Here is an 18,572-nt window from a genome sequence, read left to right as displayed (position 1 = left end):
CAGGAAGAGCAACAAATGTGAACGAAAAGCAACTACAGAACGTGAAGGCGGGAATAATTTCTGCTAAAGGAACCAGGAAATGACGGGCCAGTCTGGGGCAATTGGGCCTTTCAACGAAGATATGGAGAGAGCTGAACACCATAGATGGAGTGTTTCCACTCTTATTTAAAGGCAAATAAGGTAAAGGAGGAACTCGCATTAGTAGTTTTCTTAAGCAACATAGGAAGTAAAACATTTGCGACATTAAGAAGCCTCGTACAACCAGAGAAACCCACAGAGTATCACCTGGCAGAGCTGTGTGAAGCACGAAGGAATCATTATGCCCAAAACCACTTATGATAGCAGAACAGTTCCGATTTTATAAGAGAATGCAACTGGAAGGTAAATCAATTGTGCAATTTGTGGCTGTGTTGAAGAGATAAGCTGAACACTGTGAATTTGGCGTTTCTCTACAGGATGCCTTGAGGGATCGTTTGGTGTGTGGGCTTCACAATGAACCGATACAATGGAAACTGCTGACAAAAAAAGTCTGGACCTTAAAGTGGCTTTTGGGATAGTGACTTCCTTAGAACTGGCTGCAAATGAAGCAACACAGTTGGTTGTCCATACAGGGGGTGGGTGTGGGGGGGGGTGGGTGTGGGGGGGGGTGGGTGTGGGGGGGGGTGGGTGTGGGGGGGGGTGGGTGTGGGGGGGGTGGGGGGGGGTGGGGGGGGTGGGGGGGGTGGGGGGGGTGGGGTGGGGGGGGTGGGGGGGGGGTGGGGTGGGGGTGGGGTGGGGGGGGTGGGGTGGGGGGGGGTGGGGTGGGGGGGTGGGGTGGGGGGGGGTGGGGTGGGGGGGGGGTGGGGTGGGGGGGGGTGGGGTGGGGGGGGGTGGGGGGGGTGGGGTGGGGGTGGGGGGTGGGGGTGGGGGGGGGGTGGGGTGGGTGGGGGGGGGTGGGGTGGGGGGTGGGGGGGGTGGGGGGGGGTGGTGGGGGGGTGGGGTGGGGGGTGGGTGGGGGGGGGTGGTGGGGGGGTGGGGGGGGGTGGGGGTGGGGGTGGTGGGGGGGGTGGGGTGGGGGGGGGTGGGGGGGTGGGGGGGGTGGGGGTGGGGGGGGGGGTGGGGGGGGGTGGGGTGGGGTGGGGTGGGGGGGGTGGGGGGGTGGGGGGGGGGTGGGGGGGTTGGGGGGGGTGGGGGGGTGGGGGGGGGGTGGGGGGGTTGGGGGGGGTGGGGGGGGGTGGGGGGGGGTGGGGGGGGTGGGGGGGGGGGTGGGGGGGGGTGGGGGTGGGGGGGGGTGGGGGTGGGGGTGGGGGTTGGGGGGTGAGGGGGTGGTGGGGTGGGGGGGGGGGTGGGGGGTGAGGGGGGATGGGGGGGGGGTGGGGGGGTGGGGGGGGTGGGGGGGGGGGGGGGGTGGGGGGGGTGGGGGGGGGTGGGGTGGGGGGGGGGTGGGGGGGGGTGGGGTGGGGGGGGGGGGGGGGGGGGGGGGGTGGGGGGGGGTGGGGGTGGGGGGTGGGGGGGGTGGGGGGGGGTGGGGGGGGGTGGGGGGGGCGTGGGGGGGGTGGGGGTGGGGGGGGTGGGGGGGGTGGGGGGGGGGGGTGGGGGGGGGTGGGGGGGGGGGGGGGGGGGGGGGGGGGTGGGGGGGGGGGGGGGGGGGTGGGGTGGGGGGGGGGGGGGGTGGGGTGGTGGGTGGGGGGGGGTGGGGGGGGGGGGTGGGGGTGGGGGGGGTGGGGTGGGTTGGGGGGGGGGGTGGTGGTGGGGTGGGGTGGGGGGGGGGGTGGGGGGAGGGTGGGGGTGGGGTGGGGGGGGGGGTGGGGTGGGGGGGTGGGATGGGGGGGGTGGGATGGGGGGCGTGGGATGTGTGGGGGGGGTGGGATGGGGGGGGGGTGGGAGTGGGGGGGGGGGGGTGGGGGGGGGGGGGGGGGGGGTGGGGGGGGGGTGGGGGGGGGGTGTGGGGGGGGGGTGGGGGGGGCGGGGGGGGGCGGTGGTGGGGTGGTGTGGGCGGGTGGGGGGGGCGGGGGGGGCGAGGTGGGGGGGGCGGGGGGGGCGGGGCGGGCGGGGGGAAGTGTGGGGAAGCAGTATCCCTGATCTCGGACTCCGCATCCAGAGTCAAGTTGAAAACTCTGCCATTGAAGCCTTTAAAAGTCACCTTACGTACTTATACTGAGCAAATGGTGCCACTGAGAGGATACATGCTGGTAAAGGTACAACTAAGGGACTAGTGTGTGGAGCTACCATTGTATGTGGTCAGGGGTGACCACCCTGCCTTGTTTGGTCGCTCCTGGCTGCAGAAATTAAAATTAAACAGAGTTGTGGTAAATAGGCTGGCGAGTTCAAAGACAAGGCTACAGGATGTGCTAGATAGCTACAGGACATATTCAAAGGGTCACTGGGGAAGATGAAAGGGTTCAAAGTAAAGACTCCACTTAAGTCAGGGGCTCATCCAAGGAGTCTGAAGACATGGTCAGGTGCCATATGTGATGAGGTCGAAGATAGAGACTGAATTAGAACATCTGTTGAGCACAGGTGCACTGGAAGCAGTGTCGATCAGTGAATAGGCCACCCCAGTCCTCACATCCAAAAATCAACACAGCCAATCCCCATTCATCCTAAACTCATCCCAGCCAATCAGCACTCATCCTCCACCCAGTCCAGCCAATCCCCATTCATCCAAATCCTACCCCAGCCAATAGGCAATCCCCAGTTATCCTCAATCTAGCCATTTCCCCACTCATTCTAAACCCACCCCAGCCAATCCCCACTCATCCTAAACTCGCGCCAGCCAATCCCCACTCATCCTAAATGGTTAGCACTGCTGCCACACAGCGCAAGGGACTCTGGTTCGATTCACGGTAGCACAGTGGTTAGCACTGCTGCTTCACAGCTCCAGGGACCTGGGTTCGATTCCCGGCTTGGGTCACTGTCTGTGTGGAGTTTGCACATTCTCTTCGTGTCTGCGTGGGCTTCCTCCGGGTGCTCCGGTTTCCTCCCACAGTCCAAAGATGTGCGGGTTAGGTTGATTGGCCGTGCTAAAATTACCCCTTAGTGTCCTGGGATGCATAAATTAGAGGGATTAGCGGGTAAAATATGTAGGGATATGGGGGTAAGGCCTGGGTGGGATTGTGGTTGGTGCAGACTCGATGGGCCGAATGGCCTCTATCTGTACTGTAGGGTTTCTATGATTCTATGATTCCCGGCTTGGGTCACTCTCTGTGTGGAGTTTGTACAACCTCCTCGTGTCTGCATGGGTTTCCTCCGGGTGCTCCGGTTTCCTCCCACACTCCAAAGATGTGCAGGTTAGGTGCAGTGGCCATGCTAAATTGACCCATAGTGTCAGGGGATTAGCAGGGTAAATACTTGGGATTATGGGGATACGGCCTCGATGAGAATTGTTGGTGCAACCTCAATGGGCCGAATGGCTTCCTTCGGCACTGTACTATGATTCTAAACTCACGCCAGCCAATTCTCACTCATTCTAAACTCGCACCACCTAATCACCACTCTTCCCAAACCCATACCAGTCAATCCCACTCATCCTAAACCCAGCCAATCGCCACTCATCCGAAATTTACCCCAGCCAATCCTTATTTCGTCGACAAATATGGATGTGCATCAAACCCTGCACGGGATCCTGTCTACCCATCCATCCATCTTCCCATGGATTCCCACTCAACAATGGACTGATTTCTAAAGCTTTCATTCTGTTTTGATGGTCACTAACATCCCTATCTCCTCCTACAGTGCTCTCAGCCTGCTTTATGAGCTCAAGCAAGAAATGCTTATGGGGAAGTAGAGTTGAGGTCACAATCAGATCTGCCATGGTCTTACTGAGTGGCCAAACAGGCTGGCAGAGCTGAATGGCCTCTTCTTGCTAATCTGAGAATGTTATGAATAGGTATAGGACAGAAAGTAGCATTCAGCCCCATGTGTGTGTGCCGGTCTGAGATCATTATACAGTTGCCTTTTGAATGTCTTGATTGAATCTGACTCCACCACACTGTCAGGTTGCGCATTCCAATATCTTGCTGTGGATTAAAGTTTTTACATCGTGTTCTTTTACCAATCACTTTATATCTGTGCCCTCTGGTTCCCGATCCTTCCACCAATGGGAACAGTTGAATCTTTTCTTGATCCTCTCTAAAACCTTCACAACCTTTTCTTGATCCTCTCTAAAACCTTCACAACTTTCCTGGACACAATATTCCAACACAGACTGAAGCAATGATTTACACAAGTTTATCAGAACCTCCTGCCTCTATTTATAAAGTTCAGAACCCCTTATACTTTATTAACTGCTTTCTTAACCAGTCCTTCACTGATTTGACCTCAGGACCCTCTACTCCTGCAACTCCTTTACAATTATACGTCTTCTTTAACATTACCTTTCCTTCCCAATTCCCTACTTTAAATGTCATGGCTGCCTGTCCAACAGTCTATCTTTATCCTCCTCATATTTCAACAAGCTTCCAAGTTTTGTGTCAACTACAACTCATGAAATTGTGCCCTGATCTAGATCATTTATATATCAAAAATAGCAGTGAGACTGCACCCAATCTCTGGGCAACCCTACTATCAAAAAGCTAGCATGCAAGTTCAGCAGGTTATAGGGAAGGCAAATGGAACGTTGGCCCTTATTTCAAAGAAAATGGAGAGTAAAAATAGGGAAATTTTGCTAAAACTATACAAGGTACAAGTTAGACTCCACCTGAGACACTGAATAGTTTTGGTCCCCTTATCTAAGGAAAGATACAATGGCATTGGAGGCAGTCCAGAGAAGGTTCACTAGGTTGATCCTGGGTATGGAGGGATTTTCTTATGAGGAGAGGTTAAGTGGGTTGGGCCTGTACTCACTGGAATTTAGAAGAATGAGAGATGACCTTATTGAGGCATATATGATTCTCAGGGGGCTTGACAGAGTAGATGCTGAGAGATTGTTTCCCCTTATTTTGGAGACTCGGACCAGAGGGCATAGTCTCAGAATAAGGGGTTGCCCATTCGAAATAGAGATGAGGAGGATTTTTTCACTCAAAAGGTGAATCTGTGAAATTCTTTACCGCAGAGAGATGTAGAATCTGGGTTGTTAAGTATAGACAAGGCTTAGATAGATTGTTAATCAGTAAGGGAATCAAGGCTTATGGGGATAAAGGTCAAAGAAGTGTTTACGATTATCATATTAGTGGCGGTTCAGAAGAAGTTCACTAGGTTGATTCCAGTGATGAGGGGTTTGTCTTGTGAAGAGAGATTGGGCAGTTTAGGCCTTTGCTCCCTGGAGTTTGGAAGAATGAGAGGAGATCTAATTGTGGTATACAAGATGATAAGGGGGATTTACAAAGTAGATGTGGAAAGGATATTTCCTCTTGAAAGGCAATCTAGAACAAGATGTCATAGTTTTAGGATAAAGAGTGGCAGATTTAAAACAGAGAAGAGGAGAACATACTTCTCTCAAAGGGTGGTAAATCTGTAGAATTCACTATCTCAGAATGTGGTGGATGCCGGGAAACTGAGTCAATTTAAGGAAGAGGTGGACAGATTTTTAGTTAGTAAACATTTGAAGAGTTATGGTGAATGGGCAGGAAAGTGGAGTTGAGGCTGAGATGAGATCAGCTATGATCGTATTAAATAGCGGAGCAGGCTCGAAGGGCTGAATTGCCTACTCCTGCTCCTAGTTTTTATGTTATAATATAAGATCAGTCATGCTCTCATTGCATGGTGGAGCAGGCTCGATGGGCTGAATGGCCTACTTCTGCTTCCATGTCTTATGATCTTATAATGCCCTTCAGTCCAAAAAATAACTGTCACTCTCTTTCTTATCACTCTTGCCAAGAGTCACTGTCCTTATATTCCAATGAGCTTCAGATTTGTCACTCAGTTTATTACATGGCCCTTTATCAAATGCCTTTTTGAAAATCCATGTACACCACATCAACTACACTATCCTCCCTGTCACCTCATCAAAAAACCCAAGCATACTCATTAAACATGTTTTATCTTTAACAAGTTGGTGCTGTTGGCCAAGGTAAATAATGTGTATTTATGTAATTGGACCATCCAGTCTGTATGAGAAATTGGGCTGGGAATACAAATCTCCAAAAATGGTACATCAATTGTGCTCATGTGATGTAACTGTAAAGAGCGGTTGGAATCCTTCCTGCATCTCTCTCCCAATACGCATTGGTCAAATAAAAACATGTCTTCAAATAAGGACCCTGAGTTTACAGATAGCAGTGAGGACCGTCAGAGGATACAGCAGGATATAGATTGGTTGGAAACTCGGGCGGAGAGATGGCAGATGGCGTTTAGTCTGGACAAATGAGGTAATGCATTTTGGAAGGTCTAATACAGATGGGAAATATACAGTAAATGGCAGAACCTTTAAGAGTATTGATAGGCAAAGAGATCTGGGTATACAAATACATAGGTCATTGAAAGTGGCAACGCAGCTGGAGAAGGTAGTCGAGGCATACGGCATGCTTGCCTTCATCGGCTGGGGAACTGAATTTAAAAATGAGCAAGTCATGCTGCAACTTTATAGAACCTTAGTTAGACCGCACTTGGAATATAGTGTTCAGTTCTGGTTGCCACACTACCAGAAGGATGTGGAGGCTTTGGAGAGGGTACAGAAAAGATTTACCAGGATGTTGCCTGGTATGGAAGGCATTAGCTATGAGGAGAGCTTTGAGAAACTTGGTTTCTTCTCATTAGAATGATGGAGGTTGAGGGGCGACCTGATAGACGTCTACAAGATTATGAGGGCATGGACAGATTGGATAGTCAGAAGCTTTTTCCCAGGGTGGAAGAGTCAATGACTAGGTTTAAGGTGCGAGGGGCAAGGTTTAAAGGAGATGTACGAGGCAATTTTTTTTACACAGAGAGTGGTGGATGCCTGGAACTCGCTGCCGGGGAGGTAGTGGAAGCAGATACAATAGTGACTTTAAGGGGTGTCTTGACAAATACATGAATAGGATGGAAATAGAAGGATATGGTCCCCAGAAGGGTAGGGGGTTTTAGTTCAGTCGGGCAGCATGGTCGGTGCAGGCTTAGAGGCTAAAGGGCCTATTCCTGTGCTGTAATTTTCTTTGTTTTTTTAGCAATACACAGCCTCCAAAGAAAATGCCCATCCACAAGACGACTTTTGGATTCCTTTTATGTTAGCTACCAGTCTCTTATACTTTCTCCTTGTTGCTCATTTTCTTTTTCGCTTTTTCTCTGGATCTTCCATACTCAGTCTGGTTCTCACTCGTACTATCCACCTGACATTTATCATTTATGTTTTTTCTGTTCCATCTTAATTCTCTGTATCTTTCATCATCCAGGGAATTCTGGTTGTATTTTTTTCTACCTTTTCCCCTCGTGAGAATGCATCCCGTCTGTAGCTAAACCATCTCCTTTTTAGAGACAGCCCATCATTCTGTTACAGTTTTGCCTGCCAGTCTTTGATTCCAATTTTCCTGGGTCAAATTCTTTATCACCCCTCCTTGGTTGCTCCTTGCCTTTTTCCATAGCGAACCTTGTGATAGTATGGTCACTCTATCCTAACGGTTCTCTGATTCACTAGGCCCACTTTATTCCCCAGAATCAGATCCAGCAATGCCTCCTCCCTCATTGGGCTCATAGAATCATAGAAACCCTACAGTGCAGAAGGAGGCCATTCGGCCCATCGAGTCTGCACCGACCACAATCCCACCCAGGCCCTACCCCCACATTGGGTAGAAGGCTAGAAGATGTGCTAGAAGCACATTGATCAAAACAATTATTTTGAACACATTAGAAACCTTTTTCCCCCCTCTGTAATTTCCCGACACATTTTCCCTCTAAATCTTTCCCACCAGGTGGTGGCCTATAGAGTATATGTAATAATGTAATGATATATCCATTGTTTCTTAACTCTTACCAAATTGATTCTGTCCTTGACCCCTCTGGGACTCCTCTCTCTCTCTCTCTAGCACTGTAATATTCTATTTAATCATTACAACCACCCCTCTCCTTTCTGTCCTTCTTTATCTTTCCTGATATTTAACACCCAGCTGTACCCTTTCTTGAACATCTCTGTTACCTTCATGATGTCAACTTCCAATGTAGCTATTTGTTCATACATTGCACCAACCTTATTTACCACACTGTCTCCTCATGTCCAAGTACAGTATCCATTACAGGGGTGGCTGTAATGACAAACTCTGACATCCACCTTATATCTTCCAATTTCTCACTATAATGCTCTCTGCTTCTCCATTATGCTTCTTAGTTCTTCTCTCTCATATTACCTGCTGGTTCCCACACCCCTACCAAGTTAGTTTAAACTCCCCAGTAGCACTTGCAATTTAAAAAAAAATTCACAGGATGTGGGAATCACGAATATTGCTGAACATTGTGCGGTCATCAACGAACACCTGACCTTGAAGGAAGGTCAATGACGAAGCAGCTGAAGATTGTTGGGCCTAGGCCACTCCCCTGAGGAATTCCTGCAGTGATGTCCAGAGATGATTGACCTCCAACCATCACAACCATCTTCTTTGGTGCCAGGTATGATTCCAATCAGCGAAGAGTTTTCCCTGATTCCCATTGACTCCTCCAGTTGCCCCATAAGGAGCAACCCATCTGGCTTGTACAGACCTCTCTCCCCTAGCATTGATCCCAAAGATATAAAGCATTCTCTCCTGCACCAGTTTGGCAGCCAAGCATTCAACTATAGAGATAAGCTAGGTCTATTGACGCCTTCCCTGGAGAACCAATCACTTGCTTGCTTAGTCTCGCTCACGACAAGCTTTGACGGTTTTTTTGTACACAGTAGTGGTGGATAAGGTGTTGTACACTTTCCTCAGCCCCACCCAGTTCAGCAGCTGACATCTGGACCCTTCGATATCAGTGAGTGGAGTGGGAAAATCCTGCCAGAATTCAATGCTTTATGGTGTTATACTTCCCTTTCCTCCACAGCTTAATTCTCAGCAAATCCCAATTCCATTAGATCTAATTTCACCCCACACTGTGTAACACACCTATAAACCCAACAGCAAGCCCGCACATTACTGCCCGCATACTACCTGCCCACAGACTACCCATTCACTCTGTCTGCCTGAACACTACCTGCCCACAGACTACCCATTCACTCTGTCTGCCCGAACACTACCTGCCCACAGACTACCCATTCACTCTGCCTGCCTGAATACTACCTGCCCACAGACTACCCATTCACTCTGCCTGCCTGAATACTACCTGCCCACAGACTACCCATTCACTCTGTCTGCCCGAACACTACCTGCCCACAGACTACCCATTCACTCTGTCTGCCCGAACACTACCTGCCCACAGACTACCCATTCACTCTGCCTGCCCGAATACTACCTGCCCACAGACTACCCATTCACTCTGCCTGCCTGAACACTACCTGCCCACAGACTACCCATTCACTCTGCCTGCCCGAATACTACCTGCCCACAGACTACCCATTCACTCTGCCTGCCCGAACACTAGCCACACACATTACTCTCACACACTGCCTGCTCACTCTTTGCCTGCTCACACCCCACACACTGCCTGCTCACTCTTTGCCTGCTCACACCCCACACACTGCCTGCTCACTCTCTGCCCACATGCACACTATCCACTTGCTCACTGTCCACTCTCACACTGCTGTTGTAGGTTAAGAGTCTGGCACATACACTCAGCCCCATGGTAATCTTGTATTACTGCCTATGCCGCGATGTAAGAGAACACAAGACCTTCACCTCAGGCTCAGTCTAGTGTTGGACAGAGTTGTATGCATTAGCAAGCATTGGGACAGTTCCTAGGCCGAACACTATATATACATAGTTCTTGTAGTGAGTCAATGCATACGGTTAACATAATGCTGCAAAGTCTTCCCAGCCTGATAAGTAAACACCACTTGTCGGGTCCTCAGTAACTGCTGCTCATTGATAAAGGAATCTGTTCGAAGGAAAAGTTCTTTAGCCATCACCATGGAAATGATATAAACATTTCCAGTGTTGATACACGGAGAACCCACGACATCACACATCAAACTAAGTGTTCACACTGACAGTGTACAAACCTGAACTTCCTACAACAGTTTTCAAAAAGTCCAAAGTCCTTACACTCTGCTAACTCCCACATTGTAAAGATTCGCATTCTAATCAGTATTCTGTAACTTGATTTTGTGTCTCTGTACGCCTTGTTTGAGAGCAGATTTCCACTCCATCTGACGAAGGAGCAGCGCTCCGAAAGCTAATGGCATTTGCTACCAAATAAAGCTGTTGGACTTTAACCTGGTGTTGTTAAAACTCTTACTGTGTTTACCCCAGTCCAACGCCGGCATCTCCACATCATGACTCCCACATTCAGCAGAGCCCACACATGGTGACTGGGAATTGTGGGTCATGTCTTGGCCAGACCATCAGCTGGAGAACTCTGGAACCAGAATGAACATCCCAGAGCAACCTGTCAACTGGTGACAGAGAAACAACAGGGTGAGCTTGCTTGCAATACAATCTGATCAAACCCTCATGGTCTTACCAATATGGCGGATTTGTTCCTTGATGACTTCACACTCTATTGGCCATCGTGGGGCTTGGTGAGGGCCACAGCTTGCAACAGGATAGAGATTGTGGGGTTCGCGGAGGCGAGGTACATGTTTTCCAGCATGATAAGCAAACACCACTTGTCGGGTCCTCAGTAACTGCTGCTCATTGATAAAGGAATCTGTTCAAAGGAAAAGTGCTTTAGCCATCACCATGGAAATGATGTGAACATTTCCAATGTTGATACACAGAGAACCCACACCATCACACATCAAACTAAGTGTTCACACTGACAGTGTACAAACCTGAACAGAGCACAAATACTGAAACAGCAAATAATCTTCACAAAGATTCATCTGCTCCATATGGATCTTCACAACGATCCACCTGTCTGCACTCTCTCACACACCTTCCTAACACTGACCCCCCCTGCCCATACCCTCCCTCACCCACACCTTCCTAACACTGACACCCCCCCGCCCATACCCCCCCTCACCCACACCTTCCTAACACTGACACCCCCCCGCCCATACCCTCCCTCACCCACACCTTCCTAACACTGACACCCCCCCCGCCCATACCCTCCCTCACCCACACCTTCCTAACACTGACACCCCGCCCCCCCCGCCCTTACCCTCCCTCACCCACACCTTCCTAACACTGACACCCTCCCCGCCCATACCCTCCCTCACCCACACCTTCCTAACACTGACACCCCCTCACCCACACCTTCCTAACACTGACACCCCCCCGCCCATACCCTCCCTCACCCACACCTTCCTAACACTGACACCCCCCCGCCCATACCCTCCCTCACCCACACCTTCCTAACACTGACACCCCCCCCCCCCCGCCCATACCCTCCCTCACCCACACCTTCCTAACACTGACACCCCCCCCTGCCCATACCCCCCCTCACCCACACCTTCCTAACACTGACACACCCCCTCTCACCCACACCCAGCCCCCTCACCGCCCCTGCCCCCCTCCAACACCCCTCACCCACACCTTCCTAACACTGACACACCCCCTCTCACCCACACCCAGCCCCCCACCCACCCCCCTCACTGCCTCATCCATCCCCCCTGGCCCCTGCCCCCCTCCAACACCCCTCACCCACTCCCCCCTCGAAGGGGGGAGTGGGTGAGGGGGGGGGTTGGCAACCTCTCCCCCGCACCAATACCCTTTCTCCCTCCTCGACACCCCCAGCCTGAGTCGCCCTCACACACTCACAGTTACATTTTGGGGCCTCTCCATCTCCCTCAGTTGAGCTGCTGCTGTTGTTTTCAGACTCGACCTGATGCTGGTTCGACTCCAGCTCTCCCTCTGGCTGCCAACTTTGGAGCTTCATCCTGTGGGTCAGGGAAGCAGTGTGACCTGTGCCCAACACAAACACTCTGTCAGTCTGCACCCCGCAAACCTGGACTGACTGCACTGGTGGAGATATCCTTGCTCCCAGCGGAGGCCTGAGAACTGGGCAGCTTGTGTCAGTGGATGGGGGTCTGCGTTTCAGGGCTTCCTATTGGCCACCACTGCTATTTGTGCGCATGTGATGATGCATGTCCCCTGGCCAGCAGCCCTGCCATGTTCACTTAATAACTCAGTGACTGGGACATTCATCCCCTACTTGTGTTCTCACCATCCTCTTTTCCCAGCCTCAGTCTGACATTGGCTAACCTGGAAGATCACCAGCCTTGCCCCAGCTACACCTACTTTCCTTCCCAGTTTCCAGATGATAGGGGCAATGTCTCGGCAAGAATGGGAAGCATTTGCGGATTTAGTCCAGGAATCAGTGTGTGAAACCAACCCGAGGTAAATGGGAACCTCAACAATAATTGTCCAAAAGGACAGGATTGGGGAATGTTAATGCTTCCACTTCCCTATTACTGTGGATGTACAATTGTCATTATTCACTTATTTATGTTGTCAGAAATCAATTGGAAATAATTGCTTTCTGGCCCTGCCACTCTCGGGGTCGCTCACTCCCTGGCACAAAGCTATGCTGCCTATCGCTAATAAGTCCATATTTTTCCATGTGTGTAAATCCTGTTAATATTACGGAAAGAGCATAGCTTTTCATTGTCTGTCAAAGATCAGTTTGTTCAACACAGAGGCATACAGATCCTTTCTGGACATAATCCCCATGTCAGAATCTAGAGAACTACCCGGAATTAAGGTTAGGCTGGAAATAAGGCCACAAGTCACCGTTTTCAATCCTGTTGACCGCTGCTCTTTCCTCATCTTCTTTGCATCATCTTCTTTCAATTCCATCTCTTCTCATGATGACTTCCACTGGTGAAACAATACATTGTGGCAGCAGCCACAAATTCCTTTGTCCCAGGAAAGCACTTGAACGTGGCTGCCTGATCCGTTCCAAACTTTTGGGATAAATCTTCAAAATCCATGACATAGCTTGGGAACTAATTATTATGGAAAGGAAAAGGGTTCTTGAAGGAACGATTTAGTACATGAGTGTCGGTCAGCATTTGGTGGGAGGGATCAAAAGGAAAAGAGAAACAGGCATTAAAAGCATAACAGCTGCTACCCTGATCTCTGCAGAGGACGGATGCTTCATTGGATTCTTCACCGTGGATTGGAAACTTGAATACAGGCCCTCGGAAGAAAGGACCAATTTCAATAAGTTTAAATGTACGTACCCTGGTTACATGTATTCACCCGATCGGACGCAGGCAAATGTGAAGATGATCGTTTTATTGGGGTGTATCCATCAGCTACCACACTTGGGTATAACCAAAGAGTGGTGTATAGAAAGGTGAATGGGAGTTCTGGATATTGCTCTCTGACCCCCACCAGTGATTTGTGGGGGTTCACCAACCATGAGTGTATGGAACTGACATGTTTAGCTTATGGCCTGGAAAAAGAGCAGGACTTAGGACAGAAATGCCCTGGCAAAATCATTGAGAAAGAGTACAAATTTTATGAAATTAGGAATGGGTTGAGGTTGACTGTCAGTTCACCCCTCCCCACTTGTCCTGAGGCCACTCCAGGAACCCAAGACAGACTGATACTAAAATATACAGGGGAGGTGGTATATGATAACACCCACTATGAATTAGTGCCTGTAGTGGTGGATCTAGTCAGGCCACAGCTACCAGACTGGTGCCCCTCCCCACTCAGGAGGCTATCATTCCAGATGACCCATAGGCTACTGGGCCAAAAGAGGGAATCGATGAGGGTGAGGATAGACCCGAGTTAAAAGGGTGCAAGAGGAGGGAAATCCTGAACGACTTAGCAACCACATACACGCAGGGGTGTCCACAGTTAGTGCACTCGATTTGACTGATCAGCAAGCTCAAATTTTCTGCCTGACAAGTTAACCAGGCCTTGGAAGATTTAAATGAGGACGCTCGGCAGGACACTGGGGGAGATTTGGTTGGGAACAAGGCAAGCAGCCTTATGGCTGCCGTGTTAGAGAGGCACACCAAAACCAATAGGTCATTAAGGTAGCGGGGGGGGGGGGGGAAGGTAAAAGAGGATGCCAGGCAGCAAATAGACACTGGATGGTCGAGCAGGTGAGGGAAAACCTCGACCAGGTTAGCAAGGGGAGAGTTCGGTCCTGGATCAGCCATGAGCAAATAGAACACTGGGCATTGGCACTCCCTGGCACTGCCCAAGGGGCAATGTGCTAATGCCCAGGTGGCATCTTGGCACTGCCCAGACATGGGGCAATACCAAAGGGGGGGGGGGGGGGGAGAAGCAGGGGTCTCGCTTCCACTCTGCAGGATCAGTGGGCAGAGAAGGCCAGCAATTGGGGCTGGCCATCAGGGTCAGCCTAGCCCGGTGTGGTTGGGGGGGTGGGGGCAGTCAGGGGGGTTTGGGCAAGGCCTGGGTATGCTTGGGGGGGGGGGGGGGGGCAGGGGGCAGCAATTGAGCCATGTGAGGGGATCGCGTGGCTGGCCAGCAATTGAGCTGGTAGCAGTCAGGAGGCTGACAGACAGGGGCCACTGTGCATGTGCCAATCTCTGCGCTGACAGATCGGCACATGAGCAGTGTCCCGCTCAGCGCTACGCTGCTGGCCTCTCCAGTGGGAATAGGCCCCTCCAGTGGGAGTAGGCCCCACCCACTAATTGCCAACAGGATTTATACTAGTGCAATCTGCAGTGCACAGAATGTGGGACATTCTTCTTCGAACTTCCACTTTTAAAAAAAACAGCGTGCCTTATACTCCAGTTCTCCTGCAAATTCAACGCTGGGAATTTTTGGGGGAAAATTCCGACATCTGCAGAGTTAAAACCAAGCCAGTTACATTGGCTAATGAAGATTGGAAAGGTAGATTAAAGAGTAAAACTCAAAGAAATATTTCAGAATTCTCAGTAAATATAGTTTCCATTGAGAAATCAGAACTCCTTGGGAAAAGGGATTCATCAATGGCTGACTGAAGTTACGGATAGCGTTAGATTAAAAGAAGAAATTTATAACATTGTCGAGCAGAGTCACAAACAGAAGAATTGGCAGAGTTGTAGAAAGCAACAAAGGGTGATGAAAGAAACTGATAGAGAAATAGGTAAACTAGCAGGAGCTAGAAAAGCAGATTGTAAGGTCTTCACAAAATGCAGCAGAACATTCTAATGTGGAATAAGAAAATAGCAGAGATATAGAAGCATAGAATCCTACAGTACAGAAGGAGGCCATTCGGCCCATTGAGTCTGCACCGATCATAATCCCACCCAGACCCCATCTCCATACCCCCTTGCATTTATCCTAGCTAGTCTCCCTGACATGAAGGTCAATTTAGCATAGCCAATCCACCTAACCAGCACATCTTTGGACTGTGGGAGGAAACCGGGGCACCCGGAGGAAATCCATGCAGACACAGGGAGAATGTGCAAACTCCACACAGTGACCCGAGCTGGGAATCGAACAGTGGCACTGTGAGGCAGCAGTGCTAACCACTGTGCCACTCCGAAAACAATGGCGTCCAACATGGGGAAATGAAGGAAATTTTTTTTCTGTTTTCACAATAGAATTAACCATAAGTCCCGGGGAACCAAGGGTTTAATGAGAATGTAATATTAATTACTTTAAATTTCTCAAAGAAAAAGTGTTGGATAAATTAGTGGGTTTAAAACCTCAGGACATACACCCCAACTTACTAAAAAAAGGGAGCCACAGAGATACTGGTATTCACGGCTGGCCCCAATGCGGGTTGGATGGTAAAAAAATGTGGGAACTGTTGTTTAGCACCCAGAGGAAACCCACGCAGAAATGGGGAGAATGCGCAAACTCCACACAGACAGTGACCCAAGCTGGGAATCGAACCCAGGTCCCTGGCATTGTGAGGCAGCAGTGCTAACCACTGTGCCAGCTATTAAAGGACAGAAAATCACAATAGGAGTAATGGGACCATTTTCAGTTTGTGGTGGAATGCTGTAAAGTTCAGTGTTGGGGCCCCAGTTATTCACAAATCTTCCGTTCAAACCCTGTGCTCTATGACCTCTTGTCTAGTAAATGGTCCTCTACCACGCCCCATAATCCCCCACCCTCAGTCAATCGCCAGCCCTCCATTTCCCCACCCCAACTCCTCTCCCACCCTCGATCTTTCCACCACCTGGAAGTTCCCCTCCAAGTCACTTACCATCCAAACTTGGAAATTTATCACTGTTCCTGCACTGTTGCTGGGTCAACATCCTGGAACCCACACCTCAGGAACTGCAGAGAGTTCGAGGCAGCAGCTGGCCACCACCACCTTCTCAAGGGTAATTAGGGATGGACAATAAATACTGGCTTAGCCAGCGACACTTGTACCATGCAAAGGAATAAAAAAATAGTAAGCCCTTGCCTGACTGTTCCTCCCCATTCGGTTGACAAGAGTTGAAAATCAAATCTGTCCCAGTCCCCCTCCCTCAATCTCCTGCTTCAATAGTTTTCCCTGTGTCCTCCCTCTCTTTACAATATGCCTTGTACCTGTTCCAGTCTCTACTTGTTCCACTGCTCAGTGTCACGCTTGTGTCTACTTTTGTTAACGTACCATTTGCTGCTCTCTCTCCAGGTAGCTTCAGATTGGAAATGTTGGTCAATTAGCTGTTTTCAGTCTCAGTCACTCTTCCCTTCGTGCAGAATTTTGGTTACTCACTCTCTCCATCATTTTGCCCATCCCTCTATCTGAACCCTCATTCCCTCTTTGCCAGTGCACCTTTAACACACTCCAGCTATTTACCTATCGTCTCACTTCACCAGTGACCCTTTTCCCACATTCAAAACCTTCCTCTTAATCAGCCTCTCTTAAATGCTTCACCTCTTTCTCTGCCTCCCACTAACATTCACATTCCCCCTCCCTCTGCCCCAACTCCCCACCCCCTCCCTGCCCCAACTCTCCCTTTTCCACCTCAACTCCCTCACTGATTCTCACTTTCTCCTCATACACTTTCCCTCCACCATTCTGCACTAAGCCAAAATCTTTCTGACTGGTTTCCCAGCAACCACAACCACAACACAAACACCTGCAGCTCCAGCAGGAGCTGCCGTAAAATCAAAATATAACCTGCATCCTTAGCCAGGCAGAGATCGATAAACCACACCCAGAGCAGACAGCCAAAGATAAACCGCACCCAGAGACAGAAAAACCACATCGAGCAGACAGTGACAGAGAAACCATACCCAGAGGCAGAGACAGATAAACCACACCCAGAGCAGAGACAGTGACAAAGAAACCACACCCAGAGCAGAGACAGTGACAGAGAAACCACACCCAGTGACAGTTAAACCACACCCAGAGACAGATAAACCGCACCCAGTGAGAGAAACCACACCCAGAGACAGATAAACCACACCCAGAGACAGATAAACCACACCCAGAGACAGATAAACCACACCCAGAGACAGATAAACCACACCCAGACAGATAAACCACACCCAGAGACAGATAAACTACACCCAGAGACAGATAAACCACACCCAGAGACAGATAAACCACACCCAGAGCAGAGACAGTGACAGAGAAACCACACCCAGAGCAGACAGTGACAGAGAAACCACACCCAGTGACAGAGAAACCACACCCAGAGACAGAGAAACCACACCCAGAGACAGAGAAACCACACCCAGAGACAGAGAAACCACACCCAGAGACAGAGAAACCACACCCAGTGACAGAGAAACCACACCCAGAGACAGAGAAACCACACCCAGAGACAGAGAAACCACACCCAGTGACAGATAAACCACACCCAGTGACAGATAAACCACACCCAGTGACAGATAAACCACACCCAGTGACAGATAAACCACACCCAGTGACAGATAAACCACACCCAGAGCAGAAACAGATAAACCACACCCAGAGCAGAGTGACAGAAACCACACCCAGAGCAGAGAAACCACACCCAGTTAAGTTTACTTATGTCACAAGTAGGCTTACACTTATGAAGTTACTGTGAAAATTCCTTAGTCACCACACTCCGGTGCCTGTTCAGGTACACTGAGGGAGAATTTAACATGTATACAGTCGAAGTATTGTTTTTTGTGCACTACACACACAAAGCATACCATACATAGACAAGGAGAGAGTGCAGAATGTAGTGTTACAGCCATAGCTAGGGTATAGAGAAAGATAAACTTAATGCAAGGCAAGTCCATTCAAAAGTCTGATGGCAGCAGGGAAGAAGCTGTTTTTGAGTCGGTCAGTACATGATCTTACTTTTGTATCTTTGCCCCGACGGAAGAAGGTGGAAGAGTATGTCCGGAGTGCATGGGGTCTTTGATTATGCTGGCTGTTTTTCCGAAGCAGTGGGAAGTGTGGACAGTGTCAATGGATGGGAGGCTGGTTCGAGTGATGGACTGGGCTTTGTTAACGACCCTTTGTAGTTTCTTGCGGTCTTGGACAGAGCAGAGCCATACCAAACTGTGACACAACCAGGAAGAATGCTTCCAGACTGTGGGAGGAAACTGGAATACCCGGAGGAAACCCAAACAGATGAAGAGAATTTGCAAACTCCACAGAGTTACCCAAGGCAGGAATTGAACCTGGGTCCTTGGCGTTGAGAGGCAGCAGTGCGAGCCACCACGTCACCTCGAAGCAGCGACAGTGATAAATAAACTACAGCCAGGGCGAAAGGAGGCATCAAGCCA

At 50.3% G+C, this 18,572-nt stretch overlaps 1 protein-coding gene across 1 annotated transcript in view; it reads right to left on the bottom strand.

The window, feature by feature from the left end:
* agbl2 (AGBL carboxypeptidase 2) overlaps positions 1-12,889 on the bottom strand; it is an 80,919-nt gene extending 68,030 nt beyond the window's left edge. Inside the window, exons 1-5 of the mRNA XM_078221360.1 lie at positions 12,792-12,889; positions 11,718-11,836; positions 10,480-10,665; positions 7,398-7,433; positions 6,314-6,379 (exon numbers count right to left, since the gene is read on the bottom strand). Of these exons, the coding sequence (XP_078077486.1) occupies positions 6,314-6,379; positions 7,398-7,433; positions 10,480-10,665; positions 11,718-11,836; positions 12,792-12,889 (505 nt within the window). The remainder of the gene's footprint in view (positions 1-6,313; positions 6,380-7,397; positions 7,434-10,479; positions 10,666-11,717; positions 11,837-12,791) is intronic.
* Positions 12,890-18,572: the final 5,683 nt, after the last annotated feature.

The sequence above is a fragment of the Mustelus asterias genome, chromosome 9, assembly GCF_964213995.1.
Source record: "Mustelus asterias chromosome 9, sMusAst1.hap1.1, whole genome shotgun sequence".
NCBI classification, from domain to species: Eukaryota; Metazoa; Chordata; class Chondrichthyes; order Carcharhiniformes; family Triakidae; genus Mustelus; species Mustelus asterias.
Note: the sequence above shows the minus strand (reverse complement) of the source record. Positions and strands in the feature narration are given on the sequence as shown.